The following is a 23,152-nucleotide window of genomic DNA, read 5'->3' as shown; positions in this document are numbered from 1 at the left end:
GGGTAGGTTTAGCTGAAATGGTAGCCAATGTTGCAAATAGGACCAATTGCCTTGTTTGCTCTCTTGGGCCAGATGATTCAGAGGGAGGTATGCCCTTATTACCGATACCATTAGATGCCATTGGTATGGTAAGCGAAATACCACACCAAACAGAAGTACAGAATTTCCCCGGATGGAACTCAACTAAACCATTACGAGTTATACCTGTACAAGGGGAATTCTGTGTACATAAATCATCAGATGCAGCTGATTCTACCATGATAGGCTCTTCTCATTGTCACTATACTTGGGATAATATTAAGAATACCTGGGCACACGATACTACCTATCGAACTCGGGATGCCTTGCCCTGTGCACCTCCTTTTATTCATGCATGGAAAGTGGTATGGAACATAACTGTGACAGAAAAAGGCAATCTAACATACTGCACTGTGAACTCTCTACCTCTTTTGCTATTTCGCCTTCTGTACTCCACGTACCAAAGACCTCAGACACGATGGTTGTGGTGGATATGTGGAGAATGGGCATACAAGAAACTCCCCTCCAAATGGAGTGGGACTTGTTTCCTGGGATGGGTATTACCACCAATGTGGATTATGCCTACTAATTTGCCCAAGCGTATACGAAGAAACGCCGATATTTCTCATATAGCAGGAGGAAGTACCCAAAGTTGGAGCGGTACTGATGATTGGCCACCAGAGCGCATTATAGCCTATTATGATCCTGCCTCCTGGAATCCTGGTGAGCTCATACAAGGGGCACGGGATCCTATTTATAATCTAAACAGAATAATTCGATTGCAAGCAGTAGTGGAACTTGTAACCAATGCAACGGCCCGGAGTTTGAGACTTATTGCACAACAATTGGATGAAAGTAGAGCCGCCATTTTGCAGCTGAAAATGGGAATGGATTATGTACTTGCCAAGCAGGGAGGCCTATGTGGAGTCTTGAACTTGACAGGGAATGCCTGTTGCTTTAACATTTCAGATAATGGTGAGGCAATCCGTGTGTTGGCCACAAAGATGGAGAATATAGCACATGTCCCAGTACAAACATGGGAAGGATGGGATATGGGATGGCTCACCAATTGGTTACCTAATGTCACAGGACTCAAAGGGATACTATTGTCTTGCTTGTTTTTCTTGACAGTAGTGGTAATGGTTTTATGTATGATGCCATGTATCATTTCATGTTTTAGAAGTACAATTAGCAAGATGGTTTCAAATGAAACTCTACCTCATATCATGGCCCTATACAGAGCTTTACCTCAGGAATATGATGAAGGTCAAGCTATCAAGGACACTTGGGACGAAAGTCCTTGAGCTTGAAAGGGGGGAATGAGGCATCAGGCATAAGCCTGCATTTTATTAATGTTTGATCAGGACTTGTATATTAAAGAGGGCTTAGATTTTCAAAAGTAGATTTTCAATCGTTTCATGCCAGGCAGAGAAAACCTTGGCCATTCTCCTAAGACAAGGGGCCCCCACTTGATTGATAGCAGAAAACAATTCTCAAAGTCGTAAAAGCTGAAATTACAGACTGAGTAATGACATTGACCCTACATGTTATAGAAGATAACAAAGGCAGAGATAAACATGATTAGGAATGAGTAAATAGTAAAATGCCAATGTGCCTCCCAGTAAAATGATACCATGGGCCTCTCTTAAAACCTTGAGCTGTATTTTCTAAGGCCAGAGGTAAATGGGAGAAAAAGCATCTAGCTGGGAAGTCTTTTTAAAGCTGTTTCTTCCTTAAACTGAGAGAAAAGGCAACTGGCTTGGCTGGGGAAAAAGAAGCTTCTTCCTATTTTATTTTAAGGCTGGAAAGGAGGGAGAAGGGGGGGAAGATGTAAACTAAAGAGGTTTCTTTCTGAAACTGTTTTAAACTGAGTTCTTTTTTTCTTTCTCTCTCTACTTTACAAAGACCTTATTCCTTTTAAGAGGCTACTTGTGTTGTGTATTAAGTGTATTGGCATAGATATAACTATGCAGAAAGTAACAAATTTAGATGTTAGATTCTTAGAATCATAGAGTCCTAGAGCTGGTAATTACCACAGGGGCCATTGAGCCCAGCCTCTTGCCAGACAAGAAGACGCCATCAAATGCTGCCCTGATATATTAGCTGTCAGAGATTTGTTTAGAAACCTTCAAATGAAGGATATCTTTCAATGTTGATGTGAAACTCAAGATCCTTGACATATGTTTAAGATAAAAATTTAAGATTAACCATTTGTTTTAGAAGGCAATAGGGCAGGGAGGGCAAGAGGTGAGCTGGTAATTAAGATTCCTTGTTGAGACACATGTAAGATATATTACTACTTATTTGTCATTTATAGATGTAACAATATATAGCTGTTTGTGTTCCTTATAAGGACAGAAGGAAATGGGTGTATCTATTGTGATTGGTTATAGCAATCAGCCAATAGGAAATCCAACCAGGCTGATTGGACAGAGGCAGCCCAAGGAGGAGCAAAGGGGGCTGGATTAAGGGAATATAAGGGCTGGCCATAATGGCAGGAGCCAGGCCAGAGCTTGGTAACCATATACCACTGTGCCTCTCATTTATTTGTCTGACAAATAAATAATTATTTTAAATTCTCTATTGCTGCGTTGAATATTTCATTCCAGCTAAGCGTTAACCACAAGCAGGGTGCTACAACATTAGTTTATATTTGATGTGGGGCTTTTTTCCTTGCCAGATAAATTCTGTCAAAAATTTCCTCCATTCCTTGAAGCAATCATATTTTGTTATTATTGGAATAATTTGAAATAGGAAGAGAAACTTTGGAAGCATATTCATTTTTAACAGAGATTCTTCCCCATAGTGATAATTTCAATCTTGACCAGATTTCAAGGTCTTTTTAAATTTCTTTCTAAATCTTTCTATAATTGTCTTCATATTAATTGACATTTTTCATCGTAATTTCAATGCCCATATATTTTGCTTTAACTATCTCTAAACCTGTTTCCCCCCCTCTAATTCTGTTTTCTCTTGGTTCTGCATATTCTTAACCATTAATTTTGTTTTTACTTTATTGAGTTTGAACTCTGAAACTTCACTAAATTCTGTTATTTTTTCTAAAGCTTTGGGAATGCTCTTTAATGGGTCTTCTAATGTTAGTATCAAATCATCAGCAAAAGCTTTTAGCTTAAAATACCGACTTCCTAGTGTTATTCCTTTGATTTCTTCCTCTTTCCTGATTACCGAATTTAGTATTTCCAGTGTTAATATACATAATAAAGGGGATAAGGGGCAGCCCTCTCTTGTTCCTTTTTCAATCAAAATGTGTTCTGTCTTTTCATTATTGATTATTAAATTTGCTTTTTGCTTCTCATAGATGGCTTTTATTTCATGGGTGAAGCATTCTCCCATTTCTGGTAGGTCTATCACCTTTCTTAAGAATTTCCAAGGAAGATTATTGAAGGCCTTCTCAGCATCAACCAACATGAAGGCAGCTTTTTTGTTAGGTCTCCAGTCTAGATATTCTACCAGGTCTATAGTAGTAGTAGTAGTAGTAATAATAAAATTTATTTGTACCCCGGAGCCGGGCTCAGGGTGGCTAACATCATAAAACTAACACAGTATACAAAGAACATAAAAACAGGCAATCAATTAATTAAAATACATCTTAAAATTAGTTCAGAACAAATGAAAATCTGGACAGATGGCAGTCTACGGGTAAAATTGAGAGTGGTTAATTTTCTCCAGGGCCAACTGTTACCACTGGTCTTATTGCCCTCATATTGTTTTTCATATGGTGATCCAGGAGAAACCCCGCCTGGTCTTTGTTAATTATTACTTTTAAGACCAATTTTAATCTATTCATTAAATACCTGTATAAATCTTGTAATAGTTATTTAGAAGTGAAATTGGTCGGTAGTTGCTGACCATTTCTCTGGATGACCCCTGTTTGTGGATTAAAACAATGTTTGCTTCTTCCCATGTATGTGGAATTTTCCCTTTTTGTATTCTATCATTCATGAGTTTTTGGAGTGTTGGTGCTAAGACTTCTTCCAATTTCTTGCAATGTATTATGGGGAGCCCGTCAACATGCAAGTTCTTTTATTAATTTGGCTTCTACGTCTTCGTTTTGCTTTTCTGGTATGCCTCTGATGCGCAGAATAAGTTCTCTGTGGTACATCTCAAGTATAGCTATTTGATCTAATGTTTCTTCTTGCACTTTTTAAAACTCCATCATTTCATCTGTTAAATCGCCCATCAGAATCTTTTTCTGGTCTGCAAATTCCATTAAATCTGTTTCTTTTTTTCTTTTTTTAAAACATTGTCCCATATTAACGTGAAGGTTCTCTGAACTGTCTCTCAGTGGAGGTTTGATCTCTGCTGTAGCAGTCATCTCAACAAGTGCATCCTGAATTATTTTACACACATAGTGGTACTTTGATTTGCTGGTTCTTGTGTGGAACTTCTCACTCTGCAATAACTTCAGGCAAATCTGTTTATTTTCCAGTAGGCCATTGGTTTTCAACCAGTATGCTGTGGCACCCTGGGCTGACTTGATGGATGTTCAGGGAAGCCCCAGTGACTGTCCTTTCATTAACTCGCAGCCCATACCTTTCAGCATTCTCTCTCTCTCTCTCCCTCCAGGGAACATTTGGGGAGCAGGCAGCTTTAACTTGTAGCCCATTATCTTCCTGAAATAAAACAGGAGCAACAAAAAAGTGGGGAAACACTTTTGTTTGAGTTTTTATCTACTTAAAATCCCCTCCCCTGAAAAAATCCCACAAAAATCCTCCCCAGCTTCATTAACTTAACAGTTCCTTGGTTTTAAACAGAGGGCTTGAAAAATGCAAGAAAACAGTAAAGTAGCTTGATGATGTGCGTGTCTGGATGTGTGTGTGTGCTCTATCAGGCGGAATTTAAAAAACAAAACCCAGAACGGGGAAATTTATTTATCTACACAAGTATTGCAGATTGAATGATATATGCTCAGAAATGGAAAGAGGGAACAATACCAACAAAGGAGGAATGGCAGATGAGATTGGTGGACTATATAGCACAGCTGTCAACTTCTCCCTTTTTTTGCTAGGAATCCTATTCAGAATAAGGGAATTTCCCTTTTAAAAAAGGAAACGTTGACAGCTATGATATATAGAATCATAGAGTTGGAAGAGACCACAAGGGCCATCGAGTCCAACCACCTGCCAAGCAGGAAACACCATCAGAGCACTCCTGACATATGGTTGTCAAGCCTCTGCTTAAAGACCTCCAAGGAAGGAGACTCCACCACACTCCTTTAGCTAACTCAACTTATAAAATAAGACATTGGTTTTCAACTAGTGTGCCATGGCACCCTGGGGTGACTTGAGTGATGTTCAAGGGGAACCCCAGTGACTGTCCTTTCATTAACTCGCAGCCCATACCTTTCAGCATTTTCTCTCTCTCTCTCTCCCTCCAGGGAACATTTGGGGAGCAGGCAGCTTTAACTTGTAGCCCATTACCTTCCTGAAATAAAACAGGAGCAACAAAAAAGTGGGGAAACACTTTTGCATGACTGTTTATCTACTTAAAATCCCCCCCAAAAAAATCCCACAAAAATCCTCCCCAGCTTCAGTAACTTAACTGTTCCTTGGTTTTAAATAGCAGGTTTCGATTAAACACTTACAATTAATAGAATAAATATAGCATATATAAGGATGGTGTATAAAGCATGGAAAGTTTAACAACATTATAAATCTAATACACTAAAAATGTAAGGCATAGTAAAAAATGCAGAAGATGACATTATGTAAAAACAAACGAGAAAAGGAAGTTGAGGGAAGTCATAGAGGGGAGGGTTTTTTTGGGAAATTGTATTTTTTTCTTCTTCTTTATATGATGTGATAAATTGGTGTATTAAAATATAAAACCTAATAAAAATGGATGAAAAATAAAAAAAATTAAAAAAATGAAATAAAAAAGGAATTTAAGAAACTTTCCCTTGTCTTTATACTTTTCTGGGCAACCAGCCAGGAGCCACTAATAGCATCCTGACAAGACCTCAATCTCAGCTATATTGTCAGAATCTGTGGAAGATAAAACTACACAAGTTGCCGTACTTTTCTGTGTACAAGACGACCTTTTTTTACCCAAAATTTAATTATAAAATGGGGGGGGGTCATCTTATACATGGGTAGTGCCTTTTTTGGGATGTGCGATGGTTGTTGCAGCAAGCAGGAGAGCGTGAGTGGTGATTGAATGGGTGATTGGTGACTGCGGCAATGTCTGCTGTTTATTGGCTAGCGCTGCTGTCAATTGGGAGTGACTTGCGGCTGCTTTTGCTGATCGGGCAGGCGATAGGCTGCTTTAGCGACATGTGCGATTGAAAGTGGTGCTTCAGAGGGTGAGTGATTTTTGCTAACTGCCTCCCAAAGACAACTCTGGGCAATCTCCCCCCATTTTCTTAATTTTTAGTCCCCCAAAATAGGGGGGCATCTTATACATGGGGGCGTCTTATAGACAGAAAAATACGGTAGTTTACAGCTTCTCTGAAAAAATGGGACTATTTACACACATAAAGACATACCTACCTGTTGATTTGTAGTCCTTAATGTACCCTTAATGTTGTGGAAGTGGAACACTTCTGTCGCGTCTTCATAAGCATCTGGCATCTGGTTCTGGAACTGCACCAGCTTTCTCATCACCCTCAAGTGGCAGCCTCTCATCATCATTCTCCATCACATCTTGTCGGATGGCACTGCTACTTGGAGACTGGTTATCTCTTTCTTCTTGTTCATCATCTCTTGTAGGTGGCAGAACAGTAGAAGGCAGATCTGAACCGCTACGTATTACTTCAGGAAAGTACACAAAGTCTTATGTTTCTCCCTCTGACTGCTGAGAAGTTTCCTCTCTTGTCAGATTTACTGTCTTCATCAAACCTTGACTTTTCCTGTTTTCAAGTCCATAACTCTGCAACCCAGAAGAAAGTTCTACCATAATTTCTTTTTCTGCTCTGGAGTCAAGCTTGGGCCTACTTGGGTACACAGACATAAGTGATGCTGTCTAAAACAGGTATGTGTGACAAGTTATGTTCTCTTCTGTTCCAAAGTTCAATGTAGCTGGCTACTGCATCTTCCCACCTGTGCTTGGGAAAGCCTGTACGACTCAGCATGCACTGGGTCATCGTCATAAGAGACCTAAACTTTCTCTCTGCAACTGAGTTCTTCTTGTAGAGCAGGACAAACACTCCTCATGTGTGCAATTCCTCCCTCTTCCAAGAGGGTTCTCATATTTTATGAACAAAACTCATGACTGTTGTCATCCATAAGTGCTGTGGGTTTCCTGTGGAGCCATGGCAAGGTATTTTCTGAACATCTCAAAGGTTCTGTTTTTCTCCTTGAGAAAATGCACGTTGCAGTATCTTGGAAAATCACCAAGGATATTAAAATGTACTTATTTTTCCTTAGTGAGGGAACATTAAGGGAACCACACACATCAGCATAGACTGTATCAAGCACTCAGGTGCTTCTCTTCTGAGTACACGGAGGAAAAAAAGGAGTTCAACACTTCTCAGCTTGATGCACCAAGGGTTACCTTCATCCCTCTTGCGAACTTCTTGCATTGCAACTCTTAAATGCCTTTAATGTCTCTGTGGTCAAACTTTCTGTGCCAAAGTTCTAAGTCTGCTTCATCATTCTGGCTGATAAAGCACTGCAGACTGGAGTTATGAAAGATTAGTCTCATATACACTATTAAGTAGACTTGCTTCTGTATACAGTTCCCCATCTCTTGTCACCTGGCACTTTCCGTTCTCAAACAATACATGGAAACCTTTTCTGTCCAAGGTTAGGAACATTGTCATCTGGCTGTTACAATCTTGGATTCAAGCCGCGAACTAAATAAATATTTCACAAAAATGGGATGAGATGCTTTCTTGCAAATCCAAATGCGCTTTCCAAATTTTGAAGCTTTGGAGTAGCTGGTCCACCTTGTTTGGTTTGAATCATCTGGGCACCTCTGATATTATCGAAGATAACAGAGACTGCTGATTTATTTTGCTTTCCCCATATCTTTGAGGCATCATTATCACTGAGTTTTTCTTTCTTAACACATTCTAAAATGCCTAGTTTATCAAATCCAGCCTGTAGGCATCTCCTCCTATGCATAAAATTGTTCTGAGTTAGCTTAAGTGATTTGAAGCTTTCTTCCTCAGTTGGATTCTACACACACACACGCGCGCGCGCGCACACACACACACACACACACAGAAAGAGAGAGATTCTCCACACACACACACACACACACACAGAGAGAGAGAGAGAGAGAGAGATTGGAAAATAAAAATCAGGAAAAGTGCCAAAAATCCAAAATTCACAAAAGCAAAAAATTAAAATGCCAAAATATAGCTTCTAAAAGAAAAAAAGGGGGGACTAAAAAAAACACTCTGTGCCAAATTACTATGTTGCAACAGAAAGGGAGGAGTTAATCCCTTTACAATTAAAATGGCATCACCACGTGGTTACCAAGAAATAATATTTATCTACGTTGGTTCGAGTCAAGTTACCAAAATCATTTTTTGATTTAGTGGACAATCTTGGATTAACTGATGTTTGGAGACTTAAAACCCCTACAACAAAACAGTTTACATTCTTTGCTGAACCAAATCAAAGTTTGGGAAGAACAGATTATATATGGCCCTCCAGGGAGTAAATTCCAAGAGTATCCAAAACTGAGATTCTCCCAAGGCCATTAGCAGATCATAATTTGTTATATATGGAGTTAAAAGGAAAAGAACAATCATCCTTTAGATGGAGAATGAAAGTCTGTTTGATGATTAAAAAATAGTGGAAAAAGCAAAAGAGGCAATAGAAGATTATTTCAAGTGGAACTGAAATAAACGAACTGGCATTGACATTGTATTGGATGCAAGTAAAGCAGTAATGAGAGGCTTTCTGATACAAAAGAATAGTTTTCAAAAAAGAGAAAGAGGAAAAAAGAAAGAGGAAATTCTGACCCACCTCACGGAGAATGAGAGATTGTTAACAATAAAGCCTAAAGATGAACCAATAAAACAAAATATTAAGATGTTGGAAACTCAGTTTTCCATGATGGTGAACCAAGAAGTGGAGTGGAAGATAAAATTAATGAGACTAAAGAATTTTGAATCGGCAAATAAAACTGGCAAATTATTAGCATGGCAATTAAAGCCACATCAAAGTCAAAATACAATCAATAAAATAAGAGAAGCAGATATGGTAAATGAGGTTCCAAAAGAAATCAGAAAGATCTTTCAGAAATTTTAAAGACTTGTGTGGGGAAAAGGAGGATACAAATAAAATAGAGAGATGTTTACAAAGATATAAATAATAGCAAATCCCACGAGAAAAAAGTGAACAGTTGAATCGAAAAATAACGGTGGAGGAAATATAAATGGCAATAAAATGTATGAAGTTGGGGAAAGCCCCAGGACCAGATGTTATTTCGGCAAAATATTGTAAGATTCTTAGTGGACAACTGACACTAGTATTGTGGGAAGTTATGAATAATATCCTGAATAAAGGAAAATTCCAAATACCTGGAAAGAAGCATATATTACTTTGATCTCCAAGAAGGATACTGATTCCTTGAATGTAAAGAATTATAGACCGATTTCATTACTGAAGAATAATTACAAGTTGTTTGCTGATATTTTGACCAATAGATTAAAAAGTATCTTAAATGAGCTAATCCATAAAGATCAAGCAGGTTTTATTCCTGGTTGACAATTGAAAGTATAGTGGACATAATTGAATATTTGGAGACCAGGAATGAGACCAGGAATTGACGCGTAAAAAGCTTTTGAAAGAAAATTTGAAAATGATGGGAGTAGGGGGGACTCTTTTGAGAGGAATAGGAGTTATATATTCAAAGCAAAAAGCGAAATAGATATCGAACAACACTTTGACTAAAAGCAGCCTTTTCTCCTCTCATGGAGGGAAGAGCCCCCTTCCTTAATAGGGGGAGCAACTTCCTCCTCTCATGGGAAGAGCTATTCCTTTTCTCCTGGTGCAAGCAGCTCATGGGAATAACAGCCCACCTTCACTCACGGGGAGAGCTGTCTCTTTCTCTTCTGAGTTGAGCAGCCTCATCCTCTAACAGGAAGAGCAGCCTTTTCTCCTCTCATGGAGGCAAGAGCTCCCTTCCTTAATAGGGGGAGCAACCTCCTCCTCTCATGGGAAGAGCTATTCCTTTTCTCCTGGTGCAAGCACCTCATGGGAATAACAGCCCACCTTCACTCACGGGGAGAGCTGTCTCTTTCTCTTCTGAGTTGAGCAGCCTCATCCTCTAACAGGAAGAGCAGCCTTTTCTCCTCTCATGGAGGCAAGAGCTCCCTTCCTTAATAGGGGGAGCAACCTCCTCCTCTCATGGGAAGAGCTATTCCTTTTCTCCTGGTGCTAGCAACTCATGGGAATAACAGCCCACCTTCACTCATGGGGAGAGCTGCCTCCTTCTCTTCTGAGACGAGCAGCCTCATCCACTCACGGGAAGAGCAGCCTTTTCTCCTCTCATGGAGGGAAGAGCCCCCTTCCTTAATAGGGGGAGCAACCTCCTCCTCTCATGGGAAGAGCTATTCTTTTTCTCCTGGTGCAAGCAACTCATGGGAATAACAGCCCACCCTTCTCTCATGGGGAGAGCTGCCTCCTTCTCTTCTGAGTTGAGCAGCCTCATCCTCTCATGGGAAGAGCAGCCTTTTCTCCTGAAATATACTCAGAGTCGAGTGTGGATTTCATGCTCTTTATTCAGCTCCTAGTAGCGAGAAAGTTTCCCCAAAACTTTTGCTTTATATACTTTATTTACACAATGGGCCCCATGTGACTGGCTAATTCTGGGATTCTCCTGTAGGCCAATCAGGTTGCAGATTCACTTCCACCTGAAGCTGGATTGGGTGGCTCCTGCAGACCAATCAGACTGCTGCATTCTGAATGCTATTGTTCTAGGACCAACCAGACTGCTGTATTTTGGATCCTATTCAACTCAGTACATAATTCAACTATTCAACATAATTCAATCCTATTCAACTCAGTACATAACACCTTTAAGTTCCAGTCCTGCCCGGGAGGTTGCATTCATAGTCCTCAAGGTACGCCGGCCGCCTACGTATGCGTTGAGGCCTGGGTGTTCTCTGGTCAGGGGTTTGGGTTCTCGCTCGTTCTGAGGATGCTGGCTGTGATGGGGCCGTTTGGTCTGGCGCAACCAGCTCACTCAGTCGTGGCTCTGGTTTCGGCGCCATTTTGGCCTCACGGGTCGTCTCTGTATTTACTGATTCTGCCTCCCCTGCTGGCCCCTCCTGCTCTACAGGCCTCACTGCCCTACTGTTCCGTTGGGACTCCTCTGACCTGTCCTCCTCCTTGTTTTCCCCCGGGAATCATCGCCATAGCTGGTTGCAGTGGCAGCGCCAGCATTGCCCCCCATCCGTTAGCACCTTGTACGACACGGGGCCCGTGACCCTGGTGACTGTGGCGGGTACCCATGCAGGGCCTGCCCCAAAATTCTTTGCGTACACTGGGTGCTGGGCCATGAAGGTCCGGGGGTTCCTGCCTTCCCCCACCACTGCCTCATCCTGAGCTCTGTCGGGGTGAAGGTGGTCCAGTCTGATTGTGAGGTGCCGGCCCATTAGTAGTTCAGTGGGGTTCCGGCCAGTCGTTGAGCTGGGGGTGCTGTGCTGTGCTAGAAGGAATGTGGCAAGGCAGTACGCCCAATTCCCTTGCGTCATGTAGCGGAGGGTGTCCTTGGTGGTTCACACCATGCACTCTGCTTGGCCATTGGTGGCAGGGTGGAATGGTGCAGAGCAGACATGGTGGATGGTGTTCTGCGCTGTGAAGGTCTGGAATTCTCCTGACATAAATGTGGTTCCGTTGTCTGAGATGAGTGTCACGGAGTCTGTGGGTTGCAAACAGCCTGCGTAGTACCTGGATGGCTGCGGACGTAGAAGTGGACGGTACTAGTGTGACTTCCAGCAATTTGGTGTAGGAGTCCACCACTATGAAGAATGTTTTCCCCTGAAAGGGGCCAACAAAGTCCACGTGCAGGCATGACCATGGTGCTCGGGCGGGCTCCCAGGATTGGAATGGGGCCCTTGGGGGATCTGGGCGGGATTCTTGGCAGGCCTGGCAGTGTTTGACCCAGGCCTGTATCTCTCTGTCAATCCCCAGCCACCACACATAATGCCTGGCGAGGGCCTTCATTCTCACTACCCCGGATGTGTCTCATATAGGGCTGTAAGAACCCTTTTGCGGAGGGGCTGGGGAATGACTTCCCCATAACAGGTACCCTTTGTGGCCCGACAGTTCATGTTTACGGGTTGTGTAGCCTGCGAATTCTGGCCCAGGGCTGCTGTTGGGCCATCCTCACCACATCCAGTCCAGGACCAGAGAGATGACCCTATCTTTCTTGGAATGGTGTGCAACTTCTTGTGCCTGAATGGGGCGGTCGGGGAGCAGCTCCAGGATCATAACCTCTTGCGCGAGTGCAAGTAGTAATAGCCTGCTGAGGGTGTCCGCATGGCCCATCTCCTTCCCAGGGCAGTGAATCAGTGCATACTGGTAGCCGGCAAGGAAAATTGACCACCTGAGGATGCGAGGAGACAGCACTTGGGGGGGTCTGCTTTTCAGCGGCAAACAAACCAAGCAACGGCTTGTGGTCAGTCATCACGGTAAAGGGCCACCCATACAAGAAATCATGGAATTTTTTTTACTCCCTTCACGATTGCCAGACCCTCCTTGTTGATTTGCGAGTAGTTCCGCTCGGCTGCGGCGAGTGTCTGGGAAAAGTATTCCACCGGCACCTCTCTTGCATCTGGGAGTTGGTGTCCCAGGACAGCGCCGATGCCGTAGGGCGAGGCGTCACATGCTAGCACCACCGGCAGCCTCTTGTCAAAGTGTGCCAAGACTGAGTTTGAGACGAGCAAGTCCTTGACTGCCTGGACTGCGGCCTCCTGGCAGTGCCCAAGGAGCCCACTTGTCCAGGAGTCTGTGTAGGGGCTCCGCTACCGCCGCCTTATGGGGAAGGAAGGCATGGTAAAAGTTCAATAGTCCCAAGAAGGCCTGAAGTTGAGTCTTGCCCTTGGGCTCTGGGGCGTCACAAATGGCCCGTACCTTGACCCCAGTCAGGTTGACCCCTTCTGCGTCCACCATAAATCTCAGAAAGTCCACCTGAGGCACACCCAGTAGACACTTTTCCCGCTTCACCTTGAGACCCGCCATCTGGAAACGGTGCAGAACGGTGCAGAGGCAGTCCTCAAACTCCTCTGGCATAGGCCCGGCAATCAATACATCATGGAAGAAGGGGGTGCCAGGAGAGAGTCCATTAGACTCTGGAATATGCCTGGTGCCATGCTGACACCGAATTGCAGCCGCTTTACCTTGAACGCTCCTCTATGCATCACAATCGTCTGTGCCTCTGCTGTGGCCTCATCCACTGGCAACTGTTGATAGGCTTGGGCAAAGTCCAGCTTGCCAAAAAAATTTGACCCAGCCAGGGTGGCAAGGACATGGCTGACCACAGGCACTGGGTATGTGTGGGCCGCGAGGGCCTTGTTTATGGTACATTTGTAGTCTGCGCAGATGCGGACCGAACCATTAGGCTTGACGGGTGTGACGATCGGGGTTTCCCAGGGGGCATTAGGCACAGGATCCAGCACTCCTTGCTCCACGAGCCGGTCCAGTTCCTCATATATACGGGGTTTCAGGGCGAACAGGATCCGGCGGGCCTTGAGTCTGACAGGTCATCGAAAATCCCCCAAAATGCCTTGCATATGACATCCACATCCACTTGTAAGCTAGTGCGGTTCACCCCCGTGATGGCTAGCCCCAGTGGTCCAAACCATGCCAATCCCAGTAAGCTAACGTAGGGGCCCTTGATCACAAGCAAGTCCAGTTGCAGCGTCCACCCTTGATATTGCACCCTGAAGGTCCCCACCCCTATTGTGGGGACCTTACATTTCTGGAAGTCCCAGAGAGTGAATGGGGCCAGCCTGAGTTTGGGACCCCTACTAGGGCACAGTTTCCTTAAGGCCCTTGCCGAGATTATGGATAGAGTTGAACCCGTGCCAAGCTCCATGCGGCATGGGCCCCCCTCTATCTGTACCACTACATAATTTTTTTCTATGTTGGGGTGGGGCAACTGATATACCTGGCAGTCTGTGATCTCCATCGAGTTGCCTTGGTGCGTTGAGCCCCAGGACCTGGGGCTCTTGGATCAGTCATCTGATGTCTGGCATCGGGTGGGCCAAGCCTGACACACCCGGGCAATGTGTTCGGATTTTCCACACTGCCAACACTCTGCATTGCGGAAATGGCAGGTTCTCCTCTCGTGACTCTCCCCGCAGCTTGCGCACTTCCCTCCTTCTCGTCGAGGCAGCTGTGGTCTGTGCGCTGCATGAGTGCACCTCCTTGTCGGATCCTGAGTTGTCGGTGAGGTCTTTGTGGTGGACCCTCAGTTGGGACGGCAGGTTCGCCCATGCCTCTTGTGTCAAACTCTTGGCAGCTTCAGTTGCCAAGTCCTTCTCCAGAGCGACCTGGAACGTTCGGTCCTTCTTGGTGTAGAGGCATCGTTGCAGCTTCTCATCTTTCAGACCAACAATGAGGCGGTCACGAAGCATGTTCTCCAATTCTGAGAAGTTGCAGAACCAGGCGGCTTGGCGGAGGTAGGTCACATACCCAGTTATGGTTTCCCCAGGGGCATTTTGACAAGCCACCACTGAGGGCTGCAGCGAGAAGTGCCCCTTCAGCCGTTCCATTATTGTTTTGTAAGGAACAGTAGTGAAGTCTTCAAGTGCAAGGAGAGCCCGTGCGATTTTGAACGTCTCGTCTCCGCAGACGCTGAAGAATATCACCCTCTTCTTGGCGTCGTTGGTGACCCCGTTTGGCTTCTAGGAGGAAGGTGAAACTGGAGACGTACGTTTCCCAGTCTCGTGATGCTGGGTTGAATGGTGAAAAGCTGCTGATCATTGCCATTCTGGGTTCCTTGGGGCCCAGAGCTGAGGCCTAGATACACGGTGTGAGGCAGGGGTGCGGCAGGTGGCGGTGCTTTGTGTGGCGGTCAGCTTCCTCTCACGGGGAGAGCAGCCTTTTCTCCTCTTATGGACGGAAGAGCCCCCTTCCTTAATAGGGGGAGCAACCTCCTCCTCTCATGGGAAGAGCTAATCCTTTTCTCCTGGTGCTGGCAACTCATGGGAATAACAGCCCACCTTCACTCACGGGGAGAGCTGCCTCCTTCTCTTCCGAGACGAGCAGCCTCATCCTCTCATGGGAAGAGCAGCCTTTTCTCCTCTCATGGAGGGAAGAGCCCCCTTCCTTAATAGGGGGAGCAACCTCCTCCTCTCATGGGAAGAGCTATTCCTTTTCTCCTGGTGCAAGCAACTCAGGGGAATAACAGCCCACCTTCACTCACGGGGAGAGCTGCCTCCTTCTCTTCCGAGACGAGCAGCTTCATCCTCTCATGGGAAGAGCAGCCTTTTCTCCTCTCATGGAGGGAAGAGCCCCCTTCCTTAATAGGGGGAGCAACCTCCTCCTCTCATGGGAAGAGCTATTCCTTTTCTCCTGGTGCAAGCAACTCATGGGAATAACAGCCCATCTTCACTCATGGGGAGAGCTGCCTCCATCTCTTCCACTCACGGGAAGAGCAGCCTTTACTCCTCCCATGAAGGGAAGAGCACCCTTCCCTAATAGGGGGAGCAACCTCCTCCTCTCATGGGAAGAGGCACCGTATTTTTCGCTCCATAAGAGGCACTTTTTTCCTCCTAAAAAATAGGGGAAATGTGAGGGCATCTTATGGAGCAAATGGCGCTGCGCAGACAGGTAGAGCTGTGCAGCACTCTTAAGTGAAGTGGGAGGAGGAACGGAGCTCCTTTTCTTCCTCCTTCCGCTTCGCTGAAGGGGTGCTGTGCAGCTCTCCTTCTCTGCGCAGCGCCTGTCCTGCAAAGCTGGAGGAGGAACAGAAGGGACTCCTTCTGTTCCTCATCTGGCTTTGCGGCGACGCACCTGTACCGGAAGCCGGAGGAGAAACAGAAGGGTATCCTTCTGTTCCTTCTCCGGCTTCACTGACGGGGCACTGCGCAGTTCTCCCTCTCTGCGCAGCGCCTCCCCTATGAAGGAGAGCTGCTGTGCGGAGAGAGAGAACTGCACAGCGTCCCTTCAGCGATGCACCTGTTATGCGAAGCTGGAGGAGGAACAGAAGTGACTCCTGTTCCTTCTCCAGCTTCGCTGAAGGGGAGCTGCGCAGTTCTCCGTCTCTGCGCAGCGCCTCCCTTGTGAAGGAGAGGCGCTGCGCGGAGAGAGAGAAGTGCGCAGTGCCCCTTCAGCGAGGCGCCTGTACTGGGTTCTGCCTTAGCCATGCACAGCCTCTTCAGGCAGGGGGAGCCTTCATCTTGCTGCCCTGAAGGGGCTTGGCATGGTTATCCCAGAAGCCAGAACAGCCGCACGGTATCCCAGAAGCCAGATCCCTCTTGCTCTTCTGGCTTCTGGGATTCAGATTTTTTCTTGTTTTCCTCCTCCCAAAACTAGGTGCGCCTTATGGTCTGCTGCGTCTTATGGAGCGAAAAATACGGTATTCCCTTTCTCCTGGTGCAAGCAACTCAGGGGAATAACAGCCCACCTTCACTCACGGGGAGAGCTGCCTCCTTCTCAACCGAGTCGAGCAGCCTCATCCACTCACGGGAAGAGCAGCCTTTTCTCCTCTCATGGAGGGAAGAGCACCCTTCCTTAATAGGGGGAGCAACCTCCTCCTCTCATGGGAAGAGCTATTCCTTTTCTCCTGGTGCTAGCAACTCAGGGGAATAACAGCCCACCTTCACTCACGGGGAGAGCTGCCTCCTTCTCAACCGAGTCGAGCAGCCTCATCCTCTCACGGGAAGGGCAGCCTTTTCTCCTCTCATGGAGGGAAGAGCCCCCTTCCTTAATAGGGGGAGCAACCTCCTCCTCTCATGGGAAGAGCTATTCCTTTTCTCCTGGGGAAAGCAACTCAAGGGAATAACATCCCACCTTCACTCACAGGGAGAGCTGCCGTATTTTTCGCTCCATAAGACACACTTTTTTCCTCCTTAAAAATAAGGGGAAATGTGAGTGCGTCTTATGGAACGAATGGCGCTGCGCAGAGAGGTAGAGCTGCGCAGTGCTCCTTCAGCGAAGCGGGAGGAGGAACGGAGCCCCTTCTGTTCCCCCTCCCGCTTCACTGAAGGGGCGCTGCGCAGCTCTCCCTCTCTGTTCAGCGCCTGTCCTGCGAAGCCGGAGGAGGAACAGAAGGGACTCCTTCTGTTCCTCATCTGGTTTCGCGGCGGCGCCCCTGTCCTGGAAGCCGGAGGCGGAAGAGAAGGGTTTCCTTCTGTTCCTTATCCAGCTTCGCTGAAGGATTGCTGCGCAGTACTCCCTCTCTGGGCAGCGCCTCTCCTGTGAAGGAGAGGCGCTACCCAGAGAGAGAGAACTGCGCCGCACCCCTTCAGGACGTGCCTGTCATGTGAAGCCGGAGGAGGAAGAGAAGGGACTACTTCTGTTCCTCCTCTGGCTTTGTGGCGTCCTGGAAGCTGAAGGAGGAAAAGAAGGTTCTCCTTCTGTTCCTTTTCGAGCTTCGCTGAAGGGGCGCTGCGCAGCTCTCCCTCTCTGTTAAGCGCCTGTATTGCGAAGCCGGAGGAGGAACAGAAGGGACAACTTCTGTTCCTTATCTGGTTTCGCAGCGGCGCCCCTGTCCTGGAAGCCGGAGGCGGAAGAGAAGGGTTTCCTTCTATTCCTTATCCAGCATCGCTGAAGGATTGCTGCGCAGTACTCCCTCTCTGCGCAGCGCCTCTCCTGTGAAGGAGAGGCGCTGCCCAGAGAGAGAGAACTGCGCCGCACCCCTTCAGGGACGTGCCTGTCATGTGAAGCCGGAGGAGGAAGAGAAGGGACTACTTCTGTTCCTCCTCTGGCTTCGCGGCGTCCTGGAAGCTGAAGGAGGAAAAGAAGGTTCTCCTTCTGTTCCTTTTCCAGCTTCGCTGAAGGGGCGCTGCGCAGTTCTCCCTCTCTGTGCAGCACCTCTTCTGTGAAGGAGAGGCGTTGCACAGAGAGAAAACTGTGCATCGCCACTTCAGCGACACACCTGTCATGCAAAGCCGGAAGAGGAACAGCAGGGACTCCTTCTGTTCCTTCTCCAGCTTCGCTGAAGAGTAGCTGCACAGTTTTCCGAGGGAGAACTGCACAGCGCCCCTTCAGCAATGTGCCTGTCCTGGCTTCTGCCTTAACTGTGCGCAGCCTCTTCGGGCAGAGGGAACCTTCATCCCGCTGCCCTGAAGAGGCTTGGTGCGGTCATCCCAGAAGCCAGAACAGCCACACGGTATCCCTGAAGCCAGATCCCTCTTGCTCTTCTGGCTTCTGGGATTCAGAATAATTTTTTCTTGTTTTCCTCCTCCCAAAACTACCTGCGCCTTATGGTCTGGTGTGTCCTTTGAAGTGAAAAATACGGCATTCCTTTTCTCCTGGTACAAGCAACTCATGGAAATAACAGCCCACCTTCACTCACGGGGAGAGCTGCCTCCTTCTCAACCGAGTCGAGCAGCCTCATCCTCTCATGGGAAGAGCAGCCTTTTCTCCTCTCATGGAGGGAGGAGCCCCCTTCCTTAATAGGGGGAGCAACCTCCTCCTCTCATGGGAAGAGCTATTCCTTTTCTCCTGGTGCAAGCAACTCAGGGGAATAACAGCCCACCTTCACTCACGGGGAGAGCTGCCTCCTTCTCAACCGAGTCGAGCAGCCTCATCCTCTCACGGGAAGAGCAGCCTTTTCTCCTCTCATGGAGGGAAGAGCACCCTTCCTTAATAGGGGGAGCAACCTCCTCCTCTCATGGGAAGAGCTATTCCTTTTCTCCTGGTGCAAGCACCTCAGGGGAATAACAGCCCACCTTCACTCACGGGGAGAGCTGTCTCTTTCTCTTCTGAGTTGAGCAGCCTCATCCTCTAACAGGAAGAGCAGCCTTTTCTCCTCTCATGGAGGCAAGAGCTCCCTTCCTTAATAGGGACAGCAACCTCCTCCTCTCATGGGAAGAGCTACCGTATTTTCCGCTCCATAAGAGGCACTTTTTTCCTCCTAAAAAATAATGGGAAATGTGAGTGCGTCTTACGGAACAAATGGTGCTGAGCAGAGAGGTAGAGCTGCGCAGCGCCCCTTCAGCGAAGCAGGCGGAGGAACCCCTTCTGTCCCTCCTCCTGCTTCGCTGAAGGGGTGCTGCACAGCTCCCACCTCTCTGTGCAGCGCCTGTTCTGCAAAGCCAGATTAGGAACAGAAGGGACTCCTTCTGTTCCTCCTCTGGCTTAGCGGCGACGCACCTGTCCTGGAAGCCGGAGGAGGAATAGAAGGGTCTCCTTGTATTCCTTCTCCAGCTTCGCTGAAGTGGCGTTGCGTCGTTCTCCCTCTCTGCGCAGCGTCTCTCCTGTGAAGGAGAGGCCCTGCCCAGAGAGAAAGAACTGCGCGGTGCCCCTTCAGCGACGCACCTGTCATGCGATGCCGGAGGAGGAACAGAAGGGTCTCATTCTGTTCCTTCTCCAGCTTCGCTGTAGGGGCGCTGCGCAGAGAGAGAGAAATGCGCAGCACCCCTTCAAGGATGCGCCTATCATGCGAAGCCGGAGGAGGAACAGAAGAGACTCCTCCTGTTTCTCCTCCGGCTTCGCAGGTTCTGGAAGATGGAGGAGGAACAGAAGGGTCTCCTTCTGTTCCTTCTCCAGCTTTACTAAAGGGGCACTGCACAGTTTTCCCTCTCTGCGCAGCGCCTCTCCTATGAAGGAGAGGTGCTGCACAGAGAGAAAACTGCGCAGCTCCCCTTCAATGACGCACCGGTCATGCGAAGCCGGAAGAGGAACAGAAGGGACTCCTGTTACTTCTCCAGCTTTGCTGAAGAGGAGCTGCACAATTCCCAAGGGGGAAGTGCGCAGTGCCCCTTCAGTGACGTGCCTGTCCTGGCTTCTGCCTTAGCCGTGCGCAGCCTCTTCAGGCAGGGGGAGCCTTCATCTCGCTGCCCTGAAGGGGCTTGGTGCGGTTATCAGAGAAGCCAGAAAAGCCACACGGTATCCCAGAAGCCAGATCCCTCTTGCAGTTCTGGCTTTTGGGATTCAGAATAATTTTTTCTTGTTTTCCTCCTCCCCAAACTAGGTGCGCCTTATGGTCTACTGCGTCTTATGGAGCGAAAAATACGGTATTCCATTTCTTCTGGTGCAATCAACTCATGGGAATGAGAGCAGCCTCATCCTCTCACGGGAAGAGCAGCCTTTTCTCCTCTCATGGAGAGAAGAGCCCCCTTCCTTAATAGGGGGAGCAACCTCCTCCTCTCATGGGAAGAGCTATTCCTTTTCTCCTGGTGCAAGCAACTCAGGGGAATAACAGCCCACCTTCACTCACGGGGAGAGCTGCCTCCTTCTCAACCGAGTCGAGCAGCCTCATCCTCTCACGGGAAGAGCAGCCTTTTCTCTCCTCATGGAGGGAAGTGCCCCCTTCCTTAATAGGGGGAGCAACCTCCTCCTCTCATGGGAAGAGCTATTCCTTTTCTCCTGGTGCAAGCAACTCAGGGGAATAACAGCCCACCTTCACTCACGGGGAGAGCTGCCTCCTTCTCAACCGAGTCGAGCAGCCTCATCCTCTCACGGGAAGAGCAGCCTTTTCTCCTCTCATGGAGGGAAGAGCACCCTTCCTTAATAGGGGGAGCAACCTCCTCCTCTCATGGGAAGAGCTATTCCTTTTCTCCTGGTGCTGGCAACTCAGGGGAATAACAGCCCACCTTCACTCACGGGGAGAGCTGCCTCCTTCTCTTCCGAGACGAGCAGCCTCATCCTCTCATGGGAAGAGCAGCCTTTTCTCCTGTCATGGAGGGAAGAGCCCCCTTCCTTAATAGGGGGAGCAACTTCCTCCTCTCATGGGAAGAGCTATTCCTTTTCTCCTGGTGCAAGCACCTCAGGGGAATAACAGCCCACCTTCACTCACGGGGAGAGCTGCCTCTTTCTCTTCTGAGTTGAGCAGCCTCATCCTCTAACAGGAAGAGCAGCCTTTTCTCCTCTCATGGAGGCAAGAGCTCCCTTCCTTAATAGGGGGAGCAACCTCCTCCTCTCATGGGAAGAGCTACCGTATTTTCCGCTCCATAAGAGGCACTTTTTTCCTCCTAAAAAATAAGGGGAAATGTGAGTGCGTCTTACGGAACGAATGGTGCTGAGCAGAGAGGTAGAGCTGCGCAGTGCCCCTTCAGTGAAGCAGGAGGAGGAACCCCTTCTGTCCCTCCTCCTGCTTCGCTGAAGGGGTGCTGCACAGCTCCCACCTCTCTGTGCAGCGCCTGTTCTGCAAAGCCAGATTAGGAACAGAAGGGACTCCTTCTGTTCCTCCTCTGGCTTAGCGGCGACGCACCTGTCCTGGAAGCCAGAGGAGGAACAGAAGGGTCTCCTTGTATTCCTTCTCCAGCTTCGCTGAAGGGGCGCTGCGTCGTTCTCCCTCTCTGCGCAGCGTCTCTCCTGTGAAGGAGAGGCCCTGCCCAGAGAGAAAGAACTGCGCGGTGCCCCTTCAGTGACGCACCTGTCATGCGATGCCGGAGGAGGAACAGAAGGGTCTCATTCTGTTCCTTCTCCAGCTTCGCTGTAGGGGCGCTGCGCAGAAAGAGAGAAATGCGCAGCACCCCTTCAGCGATGCGCCTATCATGCGAAGCCGGAGGCGGAACAGAAGAGACTCCTCCTGTTTCTCCTCCGGCTTCACAGGTTCTGGAAGCTGGAGGAGGAACAGAAGGGTCTCCTTCTGTTCCTTCTCCAGCTTTACTAAAGGGGCACTGCACAGTTTTCCCTCTCTGCGCAGCGCCTCTCCTATGAAGGAGAGGCGCTGCACAGAGAGAAAGAACTGCGCAGCTCCCCTTCAATGACGCACCGGGCATGCGAAGCCGGAAGAGGAACAGAAGGGACTCCTGTTACTTCTCCAGCTTTGCTGAAGAGGAGCTGCACAGTTTCCCAAGGGGGAAGTGCGCAGTGCCCCTTCAGCGACGTGCCTGTCCTGGCTTCTGCCTTAGCCGTGCGCAGCCTCTTCAGGCAGGGGGAGCCTTCATCTCGCTGCCCTGAAGGGGCTTGGTGCGGTTATCAGAGAAGCCAGAAAAGCCACACGGTATCCCAGAAGCCAGATCCCTCTTGCAGTTCTGGCTTTTGGGATTCAGAATAATTTTTTCTTGTTTTCCTCCTCCCCAAACTAGGTGCGCCTTATGGTCTACTGCGTCTTATGGAGCGAAAAATACGGTATTCCATTTCTTCTGGTGCAATCAACTCATGGGAATGAGAGCAGCGTCATCCACTCACGGGAAGGGCAGCCTTTTCTCCTCTCATGGAGGGAAGAGCCCCCTTCCTTAATAGGGGGAGCAACCTCCTCCTCTCATGGGAAGAGCTATTCCTTTTCTCCTGGTGCAAGCAACTCAAGGGAATAACAGCCCACCTTCTCTCACGGGGAGAGCTGCCTCCTTCTCTTCCGAGACGAGCAGCCTCATCCTCTCATGGGAAGAGCAGCCTTTTCTCCTCTCATGGAGGGAAGAGCCCCCTTCCTTAATAGGGGGAGCAACTTCCTCCTCTCATGGGAAGAGCTATTCCTTTTCTCCTGGTGCAAGCAACTCAGGGGAATAACAGCCCACCTTCTCTCACGGGGAGACCTGCCTCCTTCTCAACCGAGTCGAGCAGCCTCATCCTCTCATGGGAAGAGCAGCCTTTTCTCCTCTCATGGAGGGAAGAGCCCCCTTCCTTAATAGGGGGAGCAACCTCCTCCTCTCATGGGAAGAGCTATTCCTTTTCTCCTGGTGCAAGCACCTCAGGGGAATAACAGCCCACCTTCTCTCACGGGGAGAGCTGCCTCCTTCTCTTCCGAGTCGAGCAGCCTCATCCTCTCACGGGAAGAGCAGCCTTTTCTCCTCTCATGGAGGGAAGAGCCCCCTTCCTTAATAGGGGGAGCAACCTCCTCCTCTCATGGGAAGAGCTATTCCTTTTCTCCTGGTGCTGGCAACTCAGGGGAATAACAGCCCACCTTCACTCACGGGGAGAGCTGCCTCCTTCTCTTCCGAGTCGAGCAGCCTCATCCTCTCACGGGAAGAGCAGCCTTTTCTCCTCTCATGGAGGGAAGAGCCCCCTTCCTTAATAGGGGGAGCAACCTCCTCCTCTCATGGGAAGAGCTATTCCTTTTCTCCTGGTGCAAGCAACTCAGGGGAATAACAGCCCAC

General features: G+C 48.1%; 1 protein-coding gene across 2 annotated transcripts in view; it reads right to left on the bottom strand.

The window, feature by feature from the left end:
* Positions 1 to 3,509: 3,509 nt before the first annotated feature.
* Positions 3,510 to 23,152, bottom strand: part of LOC310685746 (uncharacterized protein) — a 57,373-nt gene continuing 37,730 nt past the window's right edge. The window contains exons 1-3 of one of the 2 annotated variants that reach the window (XR_014515529.1): positions 9,583 to 9,987; positions 6,528 to 9,531; positions 3,510 to 4,652 (exon numbers count right to left, since the gene is read on the bottom strand). Coding sequence is in view for 1 of the 2 variants with exons in the window: in XM_083458598.1 (XP_083314724.1) it covers positions 4,645 to 4,652 (8 nt within the window). In the remaining variant the exon portion in view is untranslated. Of the gene's footprint in view, positions 4,653 to 6,527; positions 9,532 to 9,582; positions 9,988 to 23,152 lie in introns of those variants that run through there. The other variant, XM_083458598.1, reaches the window with a different exon arrangement.

Source organism: Podarcis liolepis (genome assembly GCF_965112155.1).
Source record: "Podarcis liolepis genome assembly, chromosome: 1".
Taxonomy (NCBI): domain Eukaryota; kingdom Metazoa; phylum Chordata; class Lepidosauria; order Squamata; family Lacertidae; genus Podarcis; species Podarcis liolepis.
The sequence above is the reverse complement of the archived record's forward strand: the minus strand, read 5'-3'. Positions and strand labels throughout refer to the sequence as shown.